Genomic DNA, 23,337 nt, shown 5'->3' with positions numbered 1-23,337 from the left:
TCACCTGCACGGTTTGCTCTTTCACACGGCCCCATTTGGGCAGAGGAAGCAGCTTGGCATCTCTCCTTAAATAAGCCCACCGCTACCAGCTGGGAGGGCAGGTGGGATTTCCACCCAGCATGGATGCAGGCTGAGAACCAGCTGCCTACAGCATGCAGAGGCAGGCTTGGCAGGGCTATCCGCCTGGGATAAATAAAGCCCTGGAGATGCACAGTCCTAAGGCAGTAAGAGAAAATGCTGCTCTTTGCCGCACTTCTCTCTGGAATCCTTAGGGACAGGATAGGACTTGGTGGCTACAAGAGAAATTACTCTACCTCCACAACTCATTAGGGATGAGAGTCCGCAGGCGTTCAGCAGCCAGCACTGCGGCATCAGCACTATCAGAGAAAAGTGGAGTTTACCTCTGCGCAGAAAAAACGATGGAAAGCCAAGGAAAAATGTGTCGGTGACACATCAACTCCTGTAATACATCTGCCCCCAAGTTGTGTAGTGGTTCACAAACTCTTCTGGGTTATCCAGTCAGGGGTGGAAAGTCTCCACACCCATTACCCATGTCTCATTCCACTTTCCAGATTGCTCTTCCGGCGCCTGACTCCATCCTTTTCCCCGATGTGCACGTAACTGCTGTTAGTGTCACAGGAGCTCAAGGGGGACTGGCTTTGCTCTGAGATGTCCCTCACGAGCACTTCACTTGCCCTGTCAGTTCTATGACTTTTCATAGACATTACCTCCATGGGCTCACTAACAGCGTAATGATGTCGTTAACTTATTACAGCCTGATGGAAACTTTTTGCCCTCACCAGCCATATTTCCTACTCCTTCAAAAGCAACATTCAAAATTGACTTCAGCTTTTTTAAAGGTGAGACTGAAGTTGGCAGCAAATGAGTACGTACCTCCAAAATGGTGATTTGTGCAGATGGAGAGGTTATTTTCAATTGTACCTGCCAGCACTTAAAGAGACAAATTTACTTACGATAGGTAGAAGCTAGATGCAAAAAAAAACCCTAGCTGTCAAAAAACTCCATGTTAGTGATAACTGTTGGGGTTTTAACAGTAGTCAATGATGTAGCCAGATTTTTTTCACTTTATTTTCACTGAATGGAAGATGTTTGTCCCTTCAGAAACTCTTAACTAATATGTTCACTGCTGCAAATTAGTATACGCATAGAAATGAACTAGTTACCTCCTGAGATCCTAGTCTACAGTAAAAACCCTACAGACCACTCAGTGCCTTTTAAAAAAGGTGTGTTTTGTTGGTGGCTGTTTATTGTTCTTAGCTGATATATTGCTGTGTGTTTGTATCACTTGAAATACACGTGGTGTGTGTCGTCTTTTGTGGTAAAAATGTAAATGATGCAACGTACTTCAAGATAACTGTCCTCGACTATTTAACTCCTTTCTTACTGCGATGCTGAGTGACTTGCATGGGATGCTATGTGAAGTAAGCTGCTTCTTGTTTCATTCTTCAAATGAAGATGTGTTTGCACAAGTAGTGCTTTGGATTGCTTTCTGAATATGCTCTTTGCTCTGTATTCCATTCTAATAACAGCGTAGAAGAAAAATTATTACTTTAGATAAAAGTTAATTGTTTTCTTTCCTGCCAAAATGACTTTTATATTTACAGAAATGAATTCTTGCATTTTGTCATGTATAGACCTACAGTCTTTCATTAGGTAACTAAATGTTGCTGTGCTTATGAGACTGATAGTTTCACACTGATTTTAAGAAAAATACTTATGTTGTATTTCTCAAAATATTATACACAAGTTTTCTAATTAATCATCTATCAAAAGTAATGGCAGACAACCTCTCTGGTGTATCCACACTGTAAATCAGTCATATATATAAATCAATTCTAAAGTTCTGCAAGTCATTTAAAAAACCTGTATGTTAAATTCTCCATAAATTCACACGCTGAACACAAGTAATATTTATTTCTGTTCAATTATACAGTGTGGCTGAAATTCTTCCTGTGCAGGAAACTAGATCAAGACTGATGACTCTTACAACATCTTGAGAGTATAAGCAGTCTTAAGTTATGTGTAGGACATGCACTGGGTGTCTGCAAAGAATAAATGTCACCCATCTAGTGTTGTAACTAGTGAGCCTGAATATGAATTCCCTAATCAGTCAACTCTCCCTGGTGCAATGAGGAGGAGTTTTGCCATTATGGGAGCTTGGAGGAAAAACTCATCCCTGCTCTGAGGGAAACAAGTAAATTGCACTTTGGATTTGGATTAAATTCTCTAAATTCTCCACCTCCTGTATCATATCTGTTTCTAAAAATAGATTTACTGTAAACTTTCTGCATGCACCATATGAAAACGAAATTGCCAGTGACGCAGAATCTAACTTGAGGTGGAAAGCCTAACCCCTTACCTAGCAGTGGAATGCTTAGTAACACGGTCCTCTATCTCCCCTCACTCCTAGTAAGCTTTGTAGTAATAAACAGAAGCTCTTCAGGATGTACACCCCTCGGAAACATAGGTATTCAGCATCCTGCCTATTCACATGATGTTTGAGAATGCCAACTAACATCAGGTGCATGATTCATTTACTTCCCCTCCTTAGTGCGTTAAAGTTCCTTACTTCTCCAAAGGACGTTTCTTTTTTTTTTTTTTTAAGTGCTTGTGATTCCCCTCGTTGCTTGTTGCCTGCACTGACATTAAGACAATGGCAATTATACCAGTTCTTTGAATCTCATCTGGTCAGACAATTGCAGTGTGCAGCACGCCGCAGTTTGCCGAAGCCCAGTTCCCCTCCTTTCCCTGAGACTTGAACTTTTGGAATGCATTACTCTGTGGAGATCTAAAACTGGGGCTGAATATTTGGGTAAAGACATTTCCCCAAGTCCAAGAGGATTTTTATAACCACGGCAGTTGAGTTCTCCATCTAATAATTGGTCGGGAATATTAAGCTATAACAAGCTAGGCAATATCAACAGTCAAAATGTGCAATTGTTGTCAAGAAGAATCCCCTTGGACACAGCCTGTGGAAGCTGTGCCTGCACCCTGTTCTGGAAGGTAGAGGAATGCATGTGAAATCAACCATCTGCTTCAGCTGAATTCTGTGGAAATTGTGTCTCTTACCAAAAATGGTAATTCCTAGATGGATGGATCTTACGGGAAGAAACCCTTGGTTTATAACTAAAGCTTATTACATTTTATTTCTTACTTTTTAAAAAATAATTTAAAAGGCAATAGCAGTACAAACTAATGATAGAAAATGGAGATAAAAATAGTTTCTCTTCATCTGGAAACTGTTTTGAAAAAGGAAAAAATACAGAAAACACATGAACATCATTTATTTTTTTTCTGTTTGACAATTGAACCTTAAGACATTATGTCCCTGAAATTCCTGTTATTACTCATTGAAGGTATGAGATATAACACTACATTTCTTGGGTTCATGCTCCTAGCATGAGACTGGTGGAGAAGTCTTGAGTGTTTGAACTTCAGGCCTCACTGTACTATCCATTGGATTTGCATTTGTTCAACTTAGCTTAATTTCAGTGAAGTCATCTGTAGGCATGTGTATTTATTCAAAGTTATCTGCTGAAAATTGGCACGTACATTTGATTGCTGTTGTTTGTCATGAGTGATAATTTTTGTCAGTTTTAGCTTCTGCCTCATCTCAAGATTCAAAGCATTCCCCCTCACCCTCAAGCCCTCCAGCTACTTCTGATTCATTTCAATTTCTTCCTATTCCCACTTTCACCAGCCTGCTCCATCTGAAAATCTGAAAAAAAAACCATTGTAAATTGTGACTAGTAGTAATCAATAGTGCTGCAGGTATGAAGGCTGAAGCAGGGCAGAAGATAAACTTCATCAGAAATGCAGGAAGGTAGGTAGGGAAATAGAGGAGTGGGACTGGGAGTTAAAGAGATGTTCAGTTAACCAAAAAGTGTAGTAAGATGGTCCATGGAAAACAGAGTGAGCTGTTTTGTGAGTATGGGAGAGAAAAGCAATGGTTTGTAGGCATTTATCAATTCAACCAAAATCTTTTCAAGTCTAGTCATTTGGTTCAGCACCGAAGTTATCATTCCCCCTGCAATGAAGCTACAGTGACCTCTAGTGTCCCCAAACACCTCTTCCTTCATAAATCAAAGGTGGAAAAGACGGAATTTAAGAGAGAAGAAATAAGAACTAGAAAGTCCTTTGCTATCCCAGGGAAGTGAACGGCTCATGCTGATGGGAAGAATAAGCAGTAAGATCCTACAACTGACCTTCCAGAAGGCAAACAAATAGAGAAAAGTCACTTGCTTTTTTCTGACAGATGCCGGTTGTAATTGATCTCCACTAAAAGATGCTTCAAAGCTACAGTGTTATAGATATGAATATATTCCATAACTTGCAACCTGCAAGAATAGAGATATTACCATCACCAGGGAAGATTGTAATAGGAAGCAAATATGGGCTGCATCAAGAGGAGCGTGGCCAGCAGGTCGAGAGAGGTGATTCTCCCCCTCTACTCTGCCCTCGTGAGACCTCACCTGGAGTTTTGCGTCCAGTTCTGGAGCCCCCAACATAAGAAGGACATGGACCAGTTGGAGAGGGTCCAGAGGAGGGCCACGAAGATGATAAGAGGGCTGGAGCACCTTTCCTATGAGGACAGGCTGAAAGAGTTGGGGCTGTTCAGCCTGGAGAAGAGGAGGCTCCGGGGTGACCTTATAGCGGTCTTCCAGTACCTCAAGGGGGCCTACAAGAAAGATGGGGAGAGGCTGTTCAGGAGGGCCTGTTGTGATAGGACAAGGGGTAATGGTTTTAAAATAGAGGGAGGTAGATTCAGGTTGGATATTAGGAAAAAATTTTTTACCGTGAGAGTTGTAGAACACAGGAACAGGTTGCCCAGGGAGGTGGTGGATGCTCCATCCGTGGAGACGTTCAAGGCCCGGTTGGACGAGGCCCTGAGCAACCTGCTCTAGTTGGAGATATCCCTGTTCCTTGCAGGGAGGTTGGACTAGATGACCTTTGAAGGTCCCTTCCAGCCCTAACCATTCTATGACTCTATGATTCTATGTATATAAACCAAGTGGGATAAACTATCAATCACATAAGGTTCAAGAAATGATGGACAAACACACATCTAAAGGAATGCAGAGATGACTGGAGGCAGTTGTGGTTCTCTCAGATCCTTGTCATTTAGATCTGATTCAGGAATTCGTGTAATTTCATTTCCCTGATTTCTTTCACATGTTTTTTGCCTTTTGGATCACCATTAAACTTAAAGTTTGGGAGTACTTACAGGGATACATGAATTTCCCATGGCCATTAACAGGTTTACATTAATTCAAGGAATTTCCTTTGGATGCCATGCAAAAAGAGAGGAGAAAAGGGGAAGAGAGAAAAATATAATAGGCTAGGTCCAGCAAGAGGTGAATGATTTCTAGCACAGCACTAGACAGTGCTAATCCGACCATCATTAAATCAGAGTAAAGGGCCCTAAAGACTTCAGTGACTACTGATTCAAGTGCAGAATGCCCAAAGATGTTTGAAAGGGCATAAGATCGTCTCCATTCTGTATCTCTAATACCATCTCTACCACTATTGCAACAGAGGATCAAGAGCCAGGAACTATATAGTCTATAAGGAAAGTTCTGCTCTGATTCAGTTATTCCTTCATGATCTGTTATTCATCATACCTAGAAGAGCTCCGTGGCAGCCTGGTTCCAAGGACAGCAGCTTTCTTTTCCCAAGCATGAATCCTCCACTGCTGCAAGTCATGTAATTTATGCCTGTGCTGAGTAGGACCCAGTGACTTCAGGAATGTTTCCCACCAGTCTCAGAGTAGGAACAGGGATCCAAGAAGCGAAGAACTGCTGTAACCAGTGTCTTTGGAGAAACTCGAAGGATGCAAAACAGAGTTTCCAAACCACACTTCCTTCAGGGGCTGTGTTTCTCTTCACGATGCAGCATCCTCCGCATGGACCCTTGGCATGCCATTACATTCCCATTGCTACAAAATAGATTAATTTTTTTAAGTATGAGGTCTGCATTTTAAATGAATATTTCCATTCTCAGTGTTGCACTCTCGAAAAATGTCTCTAGTACAGATGAAGTGTCTACTGTTCCTTTCACCATTGCCTCATGGCTTTGATTTGGAGAACTAAAGATATTCAGGTTAAGTAGCCATTGTGTACCACTCAGATTTTATAAATTAAATAACCACGTGTACGAATCATTTAAAGGCAGCCATTGCTTTCATTAGTACAAATTAATTGCAGAACAACATGTGTGCTTTTTTTCATTTTTTTTATTTTCATTTTTAATTTGGACTAAATGGGATTATAAAAAATGTGTTCTATACTGATTAATTTATGGCTATTTTATCAATTTTCCTTTCATTTTAATTAATGCAACAGGAAGAGAGCTTTTTTACTCTATGATTTGTCAAAAAAAAATATAATTTGATTTCATGCTTCAATAGCAAACACAATTTGAGCCATAAGAAGAGTTTAAAAAAGGCACAGGGAACTCATGCTCATGCCTAGGAATAATATCTATAAGAAGTCCATTTTGATTCTGTTGCTCATGCTGTATAGTATGACAATACAATAATGTGGTTAATAAGTATTTTACAGCTTACATTTTCATTAAGTTGTACAATGCAAAAGATTCCTGAGCTGAAATGTAATTCAGTCTTGAAATGTAGTTTTTATTGAAAATTAAATTTTAGAACTCACTTTTCTTTCAAATGGTAAGTTCTGTGGGTCTTTTGTATTGGATATGCAACAACACACAGTACTGCAGGTCTGAGTAATAATTTGCAATGGAAATGGATAACATTTCCAGCACCACGATGTGTTTATTTCAACAATTGCTTGCTTTGGGCAAGAAAAGAAAGGGATTACATACAGAAATTATAGTAAAGGTATTCTTTCAAGTGATTAACCATGCCATATAGAAATACATTTATCTAATAATCTTTCTATTGATGTGCTCATTTTTTAGCATTATTGAAAATTATCTCATTATAAGCTTCCCAGCATGTGCTTTGCCTGCTACAAACTGCATCCTTTCTGCTCTCAGCGATGTTTGCGTTCAGAATGAAACGTTGTGCTATGCTATGCTATGCATGGACAAAAATGTCTGATTATCTCAACATTTCACAGCCACAGAAGTTTATAACTACTTTCCATTTCGTATAATTACACATTAAGATTGTATTTTCAGAGTGCAGTAGGTTAAACATCTAAGAACCACATAGTCCATGTTAGCATTAGTTAATTAGCTGCAGAATCAATTTCTGTTGAAAACGTCTTATGGGCATGCTCAAGTTAAATGCAAAGACTTTGAGAGTACTAGAAAGTGTCTTAACTTCAAGTACAATCGTAATTTACAGGTAGACAGTCTTTGCTATAGGTGTCTTAAAAGCACCCCTAAAGCCTACACTAGGGCCGGCAACATCATACCATGAGCAGCTACTGCACTGCTCCCATCATCTCTCCCCTTGCAAGAACAGGACCACTAATCAAGATGGCCATTCTCTTGTACAGTCAATTGAACTTAACCTTGTAGGTAAAACAAGGTTTCCAGACCTTGGTATCGGACTTCCCTTCGTGCCTTCTGCTACATAGGCAGATAGTCATGGTGATCACAAGATGTTCATCAGATATGTTTCAACATGAACAAAGATAATTTAAGCGCTGGGAAGCAGAAAATCTACATATCCCACACTGAGCTGACAAGAGGGGAGGGTTATAAGCACAAGAGGGAAAAAACAAGCTTGCAATTGGCCTACTATAAGACCACAGAGCCACCATTGATCCAGCAGTCATAGTTATGAGCTTGGCTGAGCTCTTGTACCTGTCCTAAGGCACCTGTCCAATACCACCTGCAGGTAGTCAGCTCCCAGCTTAATCTCCAGCAATGACTTTAGCAAACACACAGCGTATCATTCCATTTCCATTAATCAGTCATCATGCTGTTTTTTGGATGTTTTGTTAATTTTAGTTTTGTCTTGTCCAAGTAAGTGCTGTAACAAGAATTCTGGATATGGGTAGTCATTAACGATGCATATGAAATGTTGGAAGTGCCACATTTGGAAAAGCATGAATATACTAACATTATTTTTGCCTGCTTAAAAAAAAAAACACAAACCAACACTACATGGCATGCAGTAATAATAGAATACATTTTGTTCTTGTTTATCTGAAGAGATGGCCAGAAATGCACTGAGCTGGGCTCACTAAGATGAAAAAAAAGCTATTTAAAAGTCAATAAATAAAAAACCAAAATCTTAAGAGATTAATCTGTAACAATTGGGTGACATTTGTTTCCCTTTGTTAATTTTAATTTCCTTTAGGAGGTTATTCTGTAATGTAAAATAGACTGCCATTGATAATGTCTCTATCAAAAAACAATTACATCAAATCAGTTTCATTCCCAAAGGAAATATATTCAATGAAAATAAAAGTGTGCAAGAAACAGATTCATACTATTGAGAATTTTTAGAAATTATTTCCTAATATCATACAATAGAAAAAAAAAAAAAAAAAGGAGTGAGTGGAACCACGAAATAAAATGCATTTCTCTTCTTCACAGTCAAAAGCTAAGTTTTAAGGAGCGGGTCCGGATGGCCAGCCCACGAGGTCAAAGTATAAAGAACAGGCAGTCTTCAGTTGGAGATCGCCGGTCACCAAGTGCCGACGTTGGCACCGAGGGCAGCCCAACCAAAGTCCAGAAGAGCTGGAGCTTCAACGACCGAACCCGCTTCAGGCCCTCCCTGCGGCTGAAGAGCTCGCAGCCCAAACCCGTGGTCGACGGTAGGAGTTTTTCACGCCTCGTTTGCCGTTGCGCGCTGCTGCCAGCCCGCTCACACTCTCGCACACCTGCGCCGTGAACGCAACCTGGTTTTGAAAAACAGAAAGAATTGTTGTAGAGGGGCAGAGATACTAGAAAGCTATAGCCCGCTTCAAAGAGCATGCCGACGGAAATTATTTTTTAATAAGAAATCTTGTGTCAGTGATGCGTAGGGAGTGACCGGTGGAAAACAGGTCATTGCGGAAAATCACAGGTGGACTAAACATATCCCACGGGTTTGGCCGCAGCAGTTCTGCTGTCACAGCCCCTCTCCATCGCTGGGCGCAGCTGCTGCCCGAACCCACTGCCTCTCCCTGGCACCATGGCCGCTGCCACGCTGGCCGCGCCTTTGCCAGCCGAGAGCACAGCTTGTACAGCACTGGTCCCCTCCAGGCAGAGGAGCTTGCCGAGGAGCTGGGAAGTGCCCTTATACCTCTACCAGGGATACAACCACCTGCCACCAAGAGATGTGCTACTGAGTGCTTCAAGTTTCACAGGGTTGCATCCGGTTCAGTAAGGCAGGTGGCATTAGCAAACAAAACCAGTGTTATTGCTTTTGTGTATTGCTTCCCAAGGGGTACTTTAGAAGTGGGAAAGACTCCTAACGTGTGAAGAAGTGGATCTTTGTGAAAATGGCTTGCTGACCCCGCAGCAGGTGGGAATGTAGCCTTTCCCGCACGCTGCTTCTCCACGGGAATGGATGCTGCCCCTCTCTGCTCTCCATTCGCCAGCTAAGGTCCTCCCGGGCATTAAACTAGCCACTGTTCGGCAAAGATCTTCATCTTCCAAAGCTTGCCAAAAGGGAAACCAGTGACTCCCCTAACCAGGGAGCAGTGAAGCGGGTGAGAGCAACCCCCCGACAGGCAGGAGCCGAGAGCGCGGGACGAACCCAACCGTTGTAGAGACAGGTCCTGCGCTGAAAGGGCACAGCTCAAGGGGTACCGCTGTCCCAGTGGATTTGAGTTTCTCCATTCACATTTTCCCAACTTATGAATGGTTTGTTCTTTCCTGTGGGATCCCCCAGGAAGAAAATACAGACTGGCTCTAACAGAGGCAGTGACCCTGACTGTATGAGAAAGGCAAAACATAAATTATTTGATCCAAGTAAAGAGATATAACTTTAAATCTTTCTGTGATGGCAATCACACATGTTACATCCAACAATTGTGGTAAAACTAATTAGACAGAAGTGCGATTTCGGTGTCCACTTCCTTTTGAAGAGCACATATTATCACAGACATGTAGGTTTCAAAATACCTATTGAACTGAAACGCCCCATCCCTCAGCTGAGGACGTCCTGCGCAACACATCTCTTCAGGAAAAGCCTGGGTAAATAAACATTTCCTGGAGGACAAACAAGACAAACCAACAATGGTCGCTAAGGTCATCTTTCCAGGCTAGCCCACCCCTGCAGAGACCTCTCAGATGCACAAATCATGAATTTGGCTGTGTTACAGTGAGCTGCTGGGGTGTACCAGCCACCAGGCTGCTATCCAGGTTCCTCACCACTCCTCGCTCCGTTCTGGGACATGGGCCCTGGCTCGCGTCCCACAGCAGCTGCGGCACAGGGGCTGTGTGATTCCAGCCCGGGTCTCATGCTGACATGGAGCTGGGACGAGGCCACTTGCACTGCAATGGGAAGTGAGAAATGCCCTAGGTACCAGAGTGGTACCCTGTCTAAATTTAGGCTTCCTACATAATCATTTATATAGCGCGAGTATCTCCCCAAAACCACTCCAGAAGTGATTTCATAGGTTAGGCTCCTGTACCTTGCACTGCGCCTGCAAGTGACCTAAGAAGAGAATAATTTGTTGAGCATGCTCCCAGGGTATCAGCAGCTCACTTCTGCTCCAGCCTTGCAGCCCACACCTCGCTCAAGTATCCGTTTAGTTTTTCATCAGCCCATTTGTCACAGAAATATTTCCTCAGCGTGTCCTCTATTTTGTCCTGTACATATTGTCATTAATAGCAAGGATCTGCACAGGAAGATCTTGTTCCCTCTTATTGTCTCCCTCTCATGGAAAAGGTGGCATAAACAGCACTTTGAGTATTTCTGTAGATAAATATAATAACAGAGCGTTCACTGCTGTGCATAAACCCTTAAAGATCTTGCCACTCCTCAGGGCGAGCGCAGTCTGTTTCCCTGTCAGAGGTTTCCAGCTACTAGTCCACCCTTATGAACTGGGGCCAACAGATATGACCAATTTCTCATCTGTGGCAGGAGGAACAGTTTCCATTGTCTCCAGCTTTTTAGGCAAATGCCAAGTTTCCACTCTGGGATCCTGTCCAGCTACTTCTAGGAATGGTATCATCAGAGAGATGTCCAGTGAGCTCATTGCTGAGAGGCAGCTCCCTGCTACCTTCCCCAGTCTGTTGCAGGAAAAATCATGCACTACCAACCTTGATTTCTGTTTGGGTTGTTTTTTTCTGATGCACTACCAATGTCATAGTTTGATATGCTTTCTACATTTGACAGCTCAATGAAAAGGATCTGGAGATGATGTGTTTAGTTTAGAATATCTTGCGTTTTTCACTGGATGAAAATACAGTATTTGCAGCATTTTATTAATATCTCTCAGTTGTCAGGTCCTCCAGTTTCCTCCTTGTGATATTCTCCTGCCAAAGGATTAATCATTTTGTCATGCTGATCTTCCAGCCAAACTAGAAGCCAGCCATTTCTTGATGAAAGTCTGGACACAAAACAATACCCTTGCTGAATGAATAGCTGGTCATTCTGGTCACTCTTACATCTCTGTAGCATGTTTGATGGGAGAAGAAATGACACTTGCAATAGACCTTTCAGATAGAGACAACATAGTACTGGGTACCTGGTCCAGTGTCAAAACTTTGTATCAGTGATCTAGTGAAAAAATAATAATCTCTCACTAGCAAATGCCCATTCCAAAAGAAAAGACACTCATAAATTTGCTTGATTTTTCTTTCACTTGATGGGATTTGGGGTTGTAAATGATCTTCCATTAGCGCGGGCAGAGGAGGAACTACCTCATTGTGAAGGTGAAGTGCACTGAACTCTGTGTAAAAATTAAGAAAAAAAAGCAAATATTTAAGTAGATAGAGGATTCAGAAAAGAAGAGACATTAGCATATGAGGATGATCTGAGGCAGATCATCAATGTAGCATCTTTGCAGGGCTGACTGAGTTCTGATAAAGGACGCGGTTGGAATCTGGGCCAAAATTATCAGAAAAACTAAACATTAGCAATTAGAAACTGTCCTGTAAAGGGAGGTTTCTAATTCAGACAGGAGCTTACGGGGGCAGCTAAGAGGCTAACATGATTGAAAATGTAGTAGCCTTCCTCTTAGGCTACCCAGTAACAAAAGCTTTCTAACACTCCCCCGCTGCATATGAAAACCACAGAAGGAGGGTTTCTTGGCAGCAAGCAAAACACTTAAGCTGGCCACAGGTATCTCCCAAAAGGATTTTGGCATAGCAGCCTTTGAACACTATGGCCAAAACTGTTGCACAAATGGCTTTGTTTATGGGTAGCAACAGTGCTCTGAAACTGCCTATAAACCATTTATTGCTGTTGCCAAAGTGAGCCTGGCAATGGCAGCAATTATTCCAGCTACATATGTGCATTTGTAAATGGAATCCAAACCTGAGAGAGCTTTGATGGCTGGAGAGAGCTTCGGTGATGCGGCTGCAGCTGCTCTCCAGAGCATTTAACAACAGCACGGGAGAGCGAAATTGAAAACCAAGACTTATGTCATCTGATTTTAAATACATGCCCGGTCTCTGGTGACACGTGGCTCACAACTGCCAGAACTCTTGTTGAAGAGGAGACTCTGCACAAATTAACAAAGGTGCCAGGATGCTGTACGTCCAATCCATGTTATCAGTTTGAACGGGAATTATCAGGACCAGGCAGATCAAAGGGAAATCTTCACCATTCAAGAATGGCAAATGATGAAGGTTTACAAATGCACACTGAAAAGAATACAAGAATAGGGTCGTGCAAGAGCCTCCCCCAAAGTACCAAATCCAAGCCAGAGTCTGTGCAAGTGATTAAATAGTGTAGGTGATTTCATGCCATTGCTTAAGGTGCTGCGCCCGTGCCTTGTTGTATCCAGCCATAGAGACTCACCTCACAATATCTCCTCTTTTCTGAGGAAGAGAACCTCTTCTGCTTATATCGTGCTCCAGTTTTGCACAGCCACCGCTGAAGTAATGAACAGGTATTATGTTGTGCGTGCAGTTCTCAGCGAGGGACAAAAATGCCATATTATACTTGTTTTCTGCCATCCCATGCTTCTAAGCATCTGCACGAGTTATTGTGCCTTTACTGAAACCTAGAGACATTGTGTAGCTTTTTGAATAAAACATCAAAAGCGTCCAGCACTGGAGATATTACAAACATATTTCATTTGATTAATTAAAACGAAGTCTCTAAGGAAATACTTGATTTCTTGCACCATCCTTGAACATTATACGCTCACACGACCTCTAGCCTTTCATTCCCTACAGAGTACTTGCACAAAATCCTCAGGGTAGAGTATATTATATGAGCCATGGAAAGAATGCAATTTTGCATTTCAGCCCCCATGTCCTTAGTTACTACTGTGTAATTTATGTATTGCAAAAATGACAGGTTTTCCTTTCAGTGGCACAAGCATCTTGACCTTGCATAAGGTTCACTTGATGTAGCAAATGTCCTTACTTTGGTTGCTTTTACATCTCACTTATCTTAAATTTGCTGATTCAAAATAAAGCTGTGTGATGTCAAAACAAAGCTGCTCAATTTTGTGTAAACCCCATATGATGAGACTAAATGACTTTTTATTAGCAATATATCAATTTGTGCTAGATAGAAGATTTATTTTCTTGTGATTGTTTAACTTGATGATGGAGCTCTCGTTTATTACTGTTGTCACTGTAATTAATTAGGAAGATCTTATAAAAATAATCTGGCATTCTGATCTGAGCTCCGAGTCATTTTTTCATTTTGTGTAAATAAGTACAGGCCATTGGTTTTGAGGCATTATTGTAGTTTTTTCCAACCAAGGTCCTGGCCATATGAGTCCATAATTTAGTCTCTCTCTTTATGATACACCTTGAGGAACCTGCTGTGCTCGCTGGACTGAGCACTTACTAAGTGGTCACAGGTGAATGATTAGCCAGCTCAGTCAGCTCCGCGAGGGACAGCAGCAGACCACCACACAGAAGTATGATTTGCATGGATTTCAGACAACCTCATCTGCAGTGAAGAGTAAAGAAACGAGTCAAGAAGTCATTCTGAGAGGATGCCCGTAACACTTCCTGAACACCGTGTCATCCACTTGCACCAAATCTGAAACACTTGAGGAATGTTTTAATTTTTATAAAACGTTGTTGGGGAAATCCTTCATGGCTTTTTAAAATACAGGACTTTCCTGTGGCTACCTAAATCTAAAGCTGCCATCTTCCTCTCTCCCTTTGCCCACAGATACCACCTCCTTCAAACAACAGGTCCCAGAAGTCTCCCAGGGCACAGGACCTCTGTAGAACTTAGAGAATGTCAGGCATGGTATCAACTGGTATATGTTGCAAGGTCTTGCAGGGAGACAGTGAATTAGGTGTAACATTTAGCTCATTAGTCCACAGTTCTAGATCTTATCATGTATACCTGCAATGTCTTTTAGAGTTTTAACTTCTTGTGTGACGTGTATATACAATAACAGAGATGCGTATCTAAAAATACACCAAAGTCATACGTTTAGCATCACCTAGCATTTTTCTTTCTTACTCTTCTCACATGGCTGTCTAAACTTACTGGCTAATGTGCCACTATTTATAATAAGATCAGCCGTTTTAACTGCATAATTACTGTGCGTATAATGAATTGTTTTTAGAAAGTCTCCTGGTCTTCCATATCATCACTCAAAATGAAAAGGACTCCTTTTTAATTAAGTAGTGGGAGCTGTTCCATGAAATATTGCCAGTGCAGAAAATTTTTGAGAAGTTAAATAATAACTAAAGATAATTGAAAGTTGTCAGAAGGGAATGCTAGAATTTTAGATATTTGGAAATTGCCTGCATTATATGATAACTGATGTAAATTAGGTTTCTGACCTTAAAAAATTGCACTTACAAAGAAAGGAGGCTAGATAATTATACCCGGAATATGTAAAAAACTGCACCAATCCTATCTTCCATTTTACACATATCAGAGCTTTTTCAGAAATGCTTTCACATATGAAATGTTGATAGGATATTCTTTATAATATTCTGCTTCATACTGCACTGCAGCTACCAAATTCCAGTTCTGGTGATCTCTTCTCATCCCCACTGAGAAAGTTTTGCTTTTTTCAGGAGAAAGACAAGGGAGAAAGGAACAGACTATGTGTACAACACTACTGCACTCCATAGGCACTGCTTGCAGGGTAGAGGCTCAGGTCGGGCAGAAGGGAAAGGGAGTTCCTACAAGCTCATGCAGAAGTGCTCCTCCTCCCAGGAGGCACCAGTTTCCTTCATTTCCTGAGAAACTGCTTTTCCAGCATGGAAACATGAACCATTTCATGAAAGCTTCCTGTAAATGATTTTTTCAAATGTCGTCGTCCTTGTTCCCTCTTTTTTAATTTTGCCACTTGAATACTGTTGTGTACTACCAGTGATTTTTGTGTCAGTTTTTAGACAAATATTAAGCGTCTAACGTGAAGAGTACATCATAGAATTTGCTGCCTCCTTCCTTCTTTCTCATGCCTCATGATTAAAAGAAAGCCTTTTCCTTTTTTTTTTTTTTTAAGAAATTAAGGAAATAAATACATGATTCACTCCGTTGGACCTCCTTTTTCTGGCCTCTGCTCTGGAAAACATGTAAGCATGGGCTGCTCCCTTTCCCTCTTTGAGGGAGCTTTGGGCATTTTTATCATTAAGCATGCGATTAAGTTCCATCCCAATTAGTGTTGCTTTTTTCAGTTCATTTTTCCTATGGAGCTTAGCAAGCAATCACAGTAAAATGATTTATGTGAACTCTTTACTGAAAGAATGTCAGCTTCTTGATGGTTTAAAGCAAATACAAATTTGAAAGAAAATCACTTCTAAGGGTAGTGAAGGGAATTTGTATTCATGGTTCAACAAACAGGAAAATAATGAGAGCTCGTGAAGAGGTGAGAAGTTTCATGAAACAAATTTTTTAAAAGGCATAGGCTGAGACATTGTATTTTGATAAAGGGAAATTGCATGAGTTGTAGGAACATAAACTGTGAAGATGTTTGTACTTAGAATAATTTTTGAGGGAAAAACATCACTGAGATTTTGTGTAACAACCTATGCATTATGACATTTGTGGATTTACTATGAGATATGTGCAGAATATCTCCATTTTTTTTAGAGAATATGGGCTAAATCCCTAATTCTCCATGGCAAATGCTCAGGGTGAAGAAAGGTACTTCAAAGGCAAGTGTGAAGCTGAGTGAAATGCACTTACCTTGTGGGCATCCTAGGCATAACAGCTGCATAACAGTGGCTCTACATTATCATAGAATCATAGAATGGTTTGGATTAGAAAGGACCTTCAAGATCATCTAGTTCCAACCCCCCTGCCATGAGCAGGGACACCTTCCACTACATCAGTTATCTCAAAGCCTCATCCAACCTGGCCTTGAACGCTTCCATGGATGAGGCATCCACAACTTCTCTGGGAAACCTGTTCCAATGTTTCACCACCTTAAAAAATTTCTTCCTTAGATCTGATCGAAGTCTCCCCTCTTTCAGTTTAAAGCCATTGCCCCTTGTCTTATCACTACATGCTCTTGTGAAAAGTCCCAGCTTTCTTGTAGGCCCCCTTTAAGTACTGGAAGGCTGCTAAAAGATCCCCCCGGAGCCTTCTCTTCTCCAGCCTGAACAACCCCGATTCTCTCAGCGTGTCTTCATAGGAGGGTTGCTCCAGCCCTCGGATCATCTTCGTGGCCCTTCTCTGGACTCACTCCAACAGCTCCATGTCCTTCTTCAATTGCTTTGAAAAGAGGCTGAAAGAACAGAATCATGAGAATATCAAGCTGCTAGCATTGCTTCTTGAACACGTGGGGCCATCTGAACTCCGCAGCCATTTAACAGCAAGACAGTTAGGAGTCTAAGGCCAAAGCAGCTGCCTGGACACCCTGCTGCAGCAGACCTACGCATCCGCACCTGCGCATGGTGCGACGGGACAATCTGTCCTCCAAAAGCTTTGAATTTATGTCTAACTTTGGTTGCCCAGAAATTAGATGGATTGAATTCTCCACTCATTTTCTTTCTGACTGTTTACGCAGAAAATGAGTCCAGAGATGAGCAAGCCACGTTGGGATGCCCCGCACTGCTGCCCTGGGCAGCCGGGGCAGCTCTGCGCTTTGATGACGCTGCTGAGCGGGATGGAGAGTGGGCTGTGGAGCTGCATTGTGGCTTGCTCAGACTTCAATTCCCAAGCTGAACTCTGGATTTTGAATGATAGTTATAAACTATGGCTTGATGTAACTCAGCACCTGTGAAAATTAGGCCACCATCCATTTTTCACCTTGAGTCATGCACTACAATGAAAATCAATCAGACTTTTTTTCCAAATCAGTGTCTTTTTTAACAAGTGGACACAACACTGTGCTGTAACATGAATAATCAAGAGTCATATGCAGACTATCAACTTCAGGCACCTATTTAAGTTTTGCCATGTCTGAAAGGTGGGTACTCAGCCTCAGCAGAATTATTTAGATCACCCACACGAGGAGCCCTACCTACCTCCTATGCAGTCAGATCTCAGTGCTTCTGAAGGCTTCCAAAACATAAGTCATAGGGTCTATGTTGGGATCACCATACCAATCAGTACGGTGTCAGCACATGCACTTATTAATGCTGGGTTGTTGTTGCCTGCATGTGGCAGTTCCCAGAAAATGAAGAGTACAAAATCTTTTTGAATCTGTTCAACAGGCACATAATTACTTGAATGTTATTGACATTGAAAGCATGGAGCTATGAGGGTGATCAGAGTATTGTCACAGTTTTCCCAATGTCAAAGCATGTTATTAAACAACAGAAAACACTTCTGAGAAAGGACATGTGATATTTACAGAAATAATAAATCAAGCCTTGTGCATAACTTTTGCACAGTGCCATATGAAATGCAGCTACAAACTCATAAATTTTTTGTTAGTGGCATATAATGTTTCAGAACAGTGTCATTTTTAGCCCGTTCATTTGGGGTGATCATAAATGACTGGTGTTTTCATGAAGAATGCATAAATACTGTGACAAAGAGAGAAATATCAAGACAATTTTAATGACTTGTGCATGCCTATCTTCTATTCCTTGGTAATGGCTGATTTGCTGTGTAATATAATCAAAGACTGCTCTTAAGAAAAAGGAAAAATTAAAAAGTGGCAAAGACAAGACTGTAGCCCAAAGTAAATAATGTCAAAGATCATAAGATAAGGGCAGATGCCTCATCAGTTGCGAAATAAACACTTTCCAGATTGACATTTAGGATCAAAACTCATCCTGAATTGTAAAGATGCTGGTATTAGAAAAGAGGAATTGTTTCTGGATTTTCAGATTGACTGACAGCCCTTCATAGGGAGACTTGAAGGGTTATGTCTAAATCCGTATTAAGAGACATTTTGGCCATTGTCAAGGCTGGATTCATGTACTACCCAAGCCACAGACTTGAAGGCCTGTTTGGCTGGTGGTAGAGGCTCCTAGAAAGAAAGAAGGACCTGCGCTAACCCTAGGAAGGCCTGGCAAAGCAATTGGATTCATGTAGAGCAGTGGCTGCCTAAGGTTGCCTGAGGAACCCACTTGGACCATGCACAGCCACCCCGATGGAGAGCAGGAGATATGGCCAAAGGGTACGGGGAAGGATGAAGAAGCAGATGTGTGCAGGGCTCGGCATGAGCTGGCACCGGAGGATCTACCTGCCCCGGTTAATGATGGGGAAGGCTCTCTCTGGGAACAGGCAACAGCATGGAGCAGGGCTCGTCAGAGCAGTTCCCGTCTGGGAACTGGCAAAGATTTTAACAGCTGGAGCTGCTGAAGCAGCCAAACTGGCCCCAACACGGCCCCGACCTCGAGGATGAACTTGAGAGGGACAGAAGCAATGCAAGTACATCTCACCTCGTAACTATGTTGTACACAACATGAGCTTCCACTGGAAAAATTCATCAGAATGTGAACTTTGATTTCAGAGGGATTTTAAGCTGGATTTTTTTTTTCCCAAATTGTTACTATGCATTTCCCAAACTTTTTCCCAAGTCTGCTCAGTATTTTAAAGAAACATGAATGTTTCCCATATGAATCAAACAAGGTTTATAGCTTTTCACAAGTTTTATTGACATGTGATACCAAGCGCCTGCCGTAATGAAGGAAATTCACGTCAGTGGGAATATTAGAAAGAGAAAAAGAAGGTGATTTATTAGGAGCAGAATCTTTTCTTAAAGCTGCTTAAATATATAATAATTTTCCATCATCTGTCTAAAGTTTTTGCTGATTTTTGTATCCACATGTGAGCAAGATGGAATTCTAATTGCACCACACAGTTCTCAAAAGGGTTCTGCAAAGATATAGTTTGTTAAGGAAGACTTGTTATTAATGACACTGCACTTGGCAAACAACCCAGGAACCATATCAGTGAGAGAACCCTTCAGAAACATGTTTATTTTAAACTTTCAAGTTGGAGTCTCTGGTTTCTCTGGATTTACATGGTTGTAGCTCTTGTGACCTTAGCAGAATTATTCCTAATTTATACTGGCATAACTGAGTAGATTCAACTTTAGCGAGCCACTAGAAATACCAGTAGGACAAAAAGCTCTGGTTTTAGTACGGCACTTAGAAATGAGCTGGGAGATTTCAGCACTGGGAGGAGTAACTGGAGAGGCTGATTAGGTATGACACCTGGAAAGTTAGTGACGTGGAACGCTTAGCACCCTTGGAGATAGCACCTTTGGAGATAAAGTTTTAGGTAGTTTATAAACCTATCAAACTAATTACACAATTTATTTTAGCTAATTACATTTTTAGGCAGGGATCCAAATGTTAGGTAGGCAGCAAAGGTGGAGAGACATATATATTTTATCTGTAAGATAAGTTGAATCAGTAGCAAAGCTTGTGAAAGAGCGCGAGAAAAAAGCGCTCATCATCATTGCACAACTTACAGTAATAGCATGGAAGGGCAGATTGCAAAGTTTTGTATGAAAATTTCACTTTTACAGTGTTAAACTGAAAATTTCTTAAGGTTGCATTTAATCGTTTCATGTGTACTTTTACACATTATTAACTTGGCTATAAACCATCTTTCTTTCTATATTAAGTTGATCTGTCAAAGATAAAACCTCCTGCTCTTTGAAGCTACAGTAGATGTTCTTCGTGGATGTACCAGCTCAGCAATAGTCAAAAAAGAAAAGATACTCTTGAGTCATCAGAATAAATTATTATGGCCAAATATTTAATCTATGAAGACAGCAATGCAGCAATATCAGTTTCTGAAGATGTAGCCTAGTATAATGCTGGTTATTCTAAGACAGCATTCCTATTAGATTTAAAAGGCACCATGAAATTTCCAGACACTTCTGACTGGCAAAGAATATAGTTCGTCTTTAATTTACAGTCCTTGTGAAAAAGGAATTTGCAAAAAATGTCCTGTGATCATTTGTATCTGATTGTGCTTCAAATTTGCTTATGGTATAACTCCCCTGAAATGGTTTACTTGCAGTGTTTCTAGATGACTAATCCTATGTTTTAAATAACAGCATGAGCGTAGGCAGGACACAGGACTGGGAAGAAATCTCTGTTACTGAGGGCTACTGAATCCCATCCTTTTTTCTCTGTCATATGTCACTATTTTGTTTTACACTCTCTTCTTTATGAAGCAGAGACACTTACATGTTGAAATGCACTGACTTTGAGGGAAATTCTTTACCTGGGCACTTGGACTTTATGCAGGTGAAGAGAGATGGTTTGGGAGGAAAAAATTACTCTCCTTCATGTGCCTTTGAGACACATATGACAGGGACATTCACTGACCCTGCCCTCCTTGCTCTGTTCCCACTCCAGCACAGTTTAAACTTGTAAAACTTCTTGGTCATGCATCAGGTCATGCATCAGTCCCTATTTTCTTGTGTATTGAGGGACACTGAGCACTTCTGAGATTTCTAGTTAGTTCTCCAATGGTAACTGCAGAGGTGGTGGCAGGAGAGGGTAGAGGATCCATTATTTTCAGGCAAATAAATACAGCAATTTGGCGTAACATCCTATTGCAAAGGAAGGCTGCAATATCTATATGATTCTGAGGTTTAAGGTGGCAATTGATCCTTGGTAGATGTCATTCTCTATTCATTTCTGCTGAAAAGGTACTTCATTTATTTTTACCTGTAATAAAGCATTGGATCATTCCACAGCCTCCTTAGTAAATGAAACGGATCTTCTCCGTTGTCTTCAATGTCAGGTTGATCCATAGTGGTAAAAAAATAACAATTTAATATAACTCCAGCATCTTTTGATTCTGCCATTACAACTGTTAGCTCACCACTTTCCCTTAGGACAGAGAATGTGATGAAAACCAGTGAGATATCAGTAATAAGCATACTGGTACTAAACTATTAATTTGTTTGAAAAATAACAGGGCTTTCTTCCTTTATAACTTCTACTGTTTACACTGGGGACTACCCAGGCCTTTATGACACAGGTGCAGACACAGACAAGTGCATCATATAGTTTGCAAACTGATGAAGCTCTGTCTTGTTTGATTTGTAGTCTTGTTCCAGAACCACTGTGCAGGAGGTTAGAAGACCCTAAGGAAGAGATTTTTAAATGCTACTTGTTTAATCTGCTCTTGTACTTTGCAGCTGACACCAGTCTTGGAACAGATGATGTTTATGATGATAAAGGGTGCCAGTGTGATGTGTCAGTAGAAGATCTCACCCCTGCTCTTAAAACTGTCATCAGAGCAATCAGGTAAGTAAAAAATACCGAATGAATAAATATTTGAGATTTCCTTAACTAAGATACTAATTAACTGCATGTCAATTAATAAAATGGTAGTTAGTTGAACTTATTACGTGGCTATATTTGTTATATAACTAATGCTAATATAGTTTATCTATGCTTCCTTTTCATCAATATTTTGTTTATAAGTTGAAATATTTTATCTATTCTGTTATCAGCTTTTCAATGTCTAAAAATGTTACATGATTTAACTCAGAAAAGAAAGAGTAATGAACGCTGATTTCCACTGTATTTCCTGAATCCAAATTACTGTAATCCAGTTTGATGCAGTTTTACTGAATATACATCACCATGCCTGGAGAAGTTATTTCCTTTAGAAGTTTAGGGTTTTATTGCATTTCCATATTCCTGAAACTGTCTGTCATATAACTTATTTCAACTTTCTTCTGGTAACAGCAGAATAATTACATGCATTCAATTGTGCAAAGCCTTGCCTGCCACTATCCATTGAACTAAATACAACCCCAATAATTTAAAACTAATAGTCTCCTTCTTTCCCAAGAAAGTAGCAAACTGCACTGAAACTTATAAAATTACCTGTATTGAAAGCTTAAACTTAGCATTCACTCACCTGAAACTGCCAAGGCTCTTCATCTTTCTGAATATTTTGAAGCACAAATCCCAACAGGCCAAATCCCCCCAGTGAAGAGTATATTGAAAAGCAAGGAGAGCACAGGCATTCCCTCTCTGCTGACGATAAACCCGAGGATATTGCTGGAGGTCACCCCTCTTGCTCTGCATCACAGCTGCACCACTGCCCGGCACCCTTCTTGCAGGCAGGCAGGCAGGCAGCAGCCACAGGGGATTTCTGCAAAAGGCTACGGAAAGACCATGTTTTCCTGCAGGGAGACTCTCGTCTTCACTCTCTCAGCACTATGGGAAGAAAGAACTCAAGCTCTTTATGAAATAATTTCATACGGCGATAACCTGCGAGCTACTGGTATTTTTTTCCCCTTTTTCCACTGATTGCCAATGAAGACAGAGAGCGAGTAAGGTTGTTTCTAATACTTTTCTACTAGCACAGTCAGCTTGACAGATCATTTGCAGATGTCTGTTCCAACCATTTTCCAACTTGCCTGGAAATGACCTCACAGGACATGTCAGATACCAGGTCTGTGTCCACAGCCACTGCAACTGGCAACTCAGATGTCACCGCCAAGAACCATCTCTTTCTGCAGAAGACAAATCATTCTACACAGTGGACACCCACTTACAAGGCATACCTATTCCTTCAAATGGAAAATGCTCAAATTAGGAACAATCAGCATAATTTGTTGGCTCTGGTGCCAAAGATCCTTGTCTGTGATGTTGCATTTTAAACAGACTGGTCAACTCTCAGCTCCAAGCACACCTCATCACTGTAGTGGCAAGTGATACCAATGATCATCTCATTCTTAATACTGTCCAAATTCCTGAAGATCAACTTGACATTTATATACTAAATTCATGGAGCTTGTTTTCAAAGGCACCACTGGATTGTTCAATGCATCACTTGCTTCTTTTCTTGGTTCTCTTGATAATTATCAGCTAAAATGGAAAGTAACCAAATGTGAAGGACCTAGTTGGCAAATT

General features: G+C 41.0%; 1 protein-coding gene across 5 annotated transcripts in view; it reads left to right on the top strand.

Annotated features, from left to right (window-relative positions):
- The window catches only part of KCNQ5 (potassium voltage-gated channel subfamily Q member 5), a 311,589-nt gene that overhangs the window by 279,461 nt on the left and 8,791 nt on the right, over positions 1-23,337 (top strand). For 2 of the 5 annotated variants that reach the window (XM_086608278.1, XM_086608276.1), the window contains 3 exons: positions 2,432-2,488; positions 8,545-8,765; positions 21,606-21,714. The exons of 1 other annotated variant lie outside the window; for it this stretch is intronic. In XM_086608278.1, the coding sequence (XP_086464404.1) occupies positions 2,432-2,488; positions 8,545-8,765; positions 21,606-21,714 (387 nt within the window). The remainder of the gene's footprint in view (positions 1-2,431; positions 2,489-8,544; positions 8,766-21,605; positions 21,715-23,337) is intronic. 2 more of the 5 variants (XM_086608281.1, XM_086608279.1) reach the window with 1 other exon arrangement.

The sequence above is a fragment of the Tauraco erythrolophus genome, chromosome 2, assembly GCF_009769465.1.
Source record: "Tauraco erythrolophus isolate bTauEry1 chromosome 2, bTauEry1.pri, whole genome shotgun sequence".
Classification (NCBI taxonomy): Eukaryota; Metazoa; Chordata; class Aves; order Musophagiformes; family Musophagidae; genus Tauraco; species Tauraco erythrolophus.
This window is presented reverse-complemented; position numbering and strand designations above follow the sequence as displayed.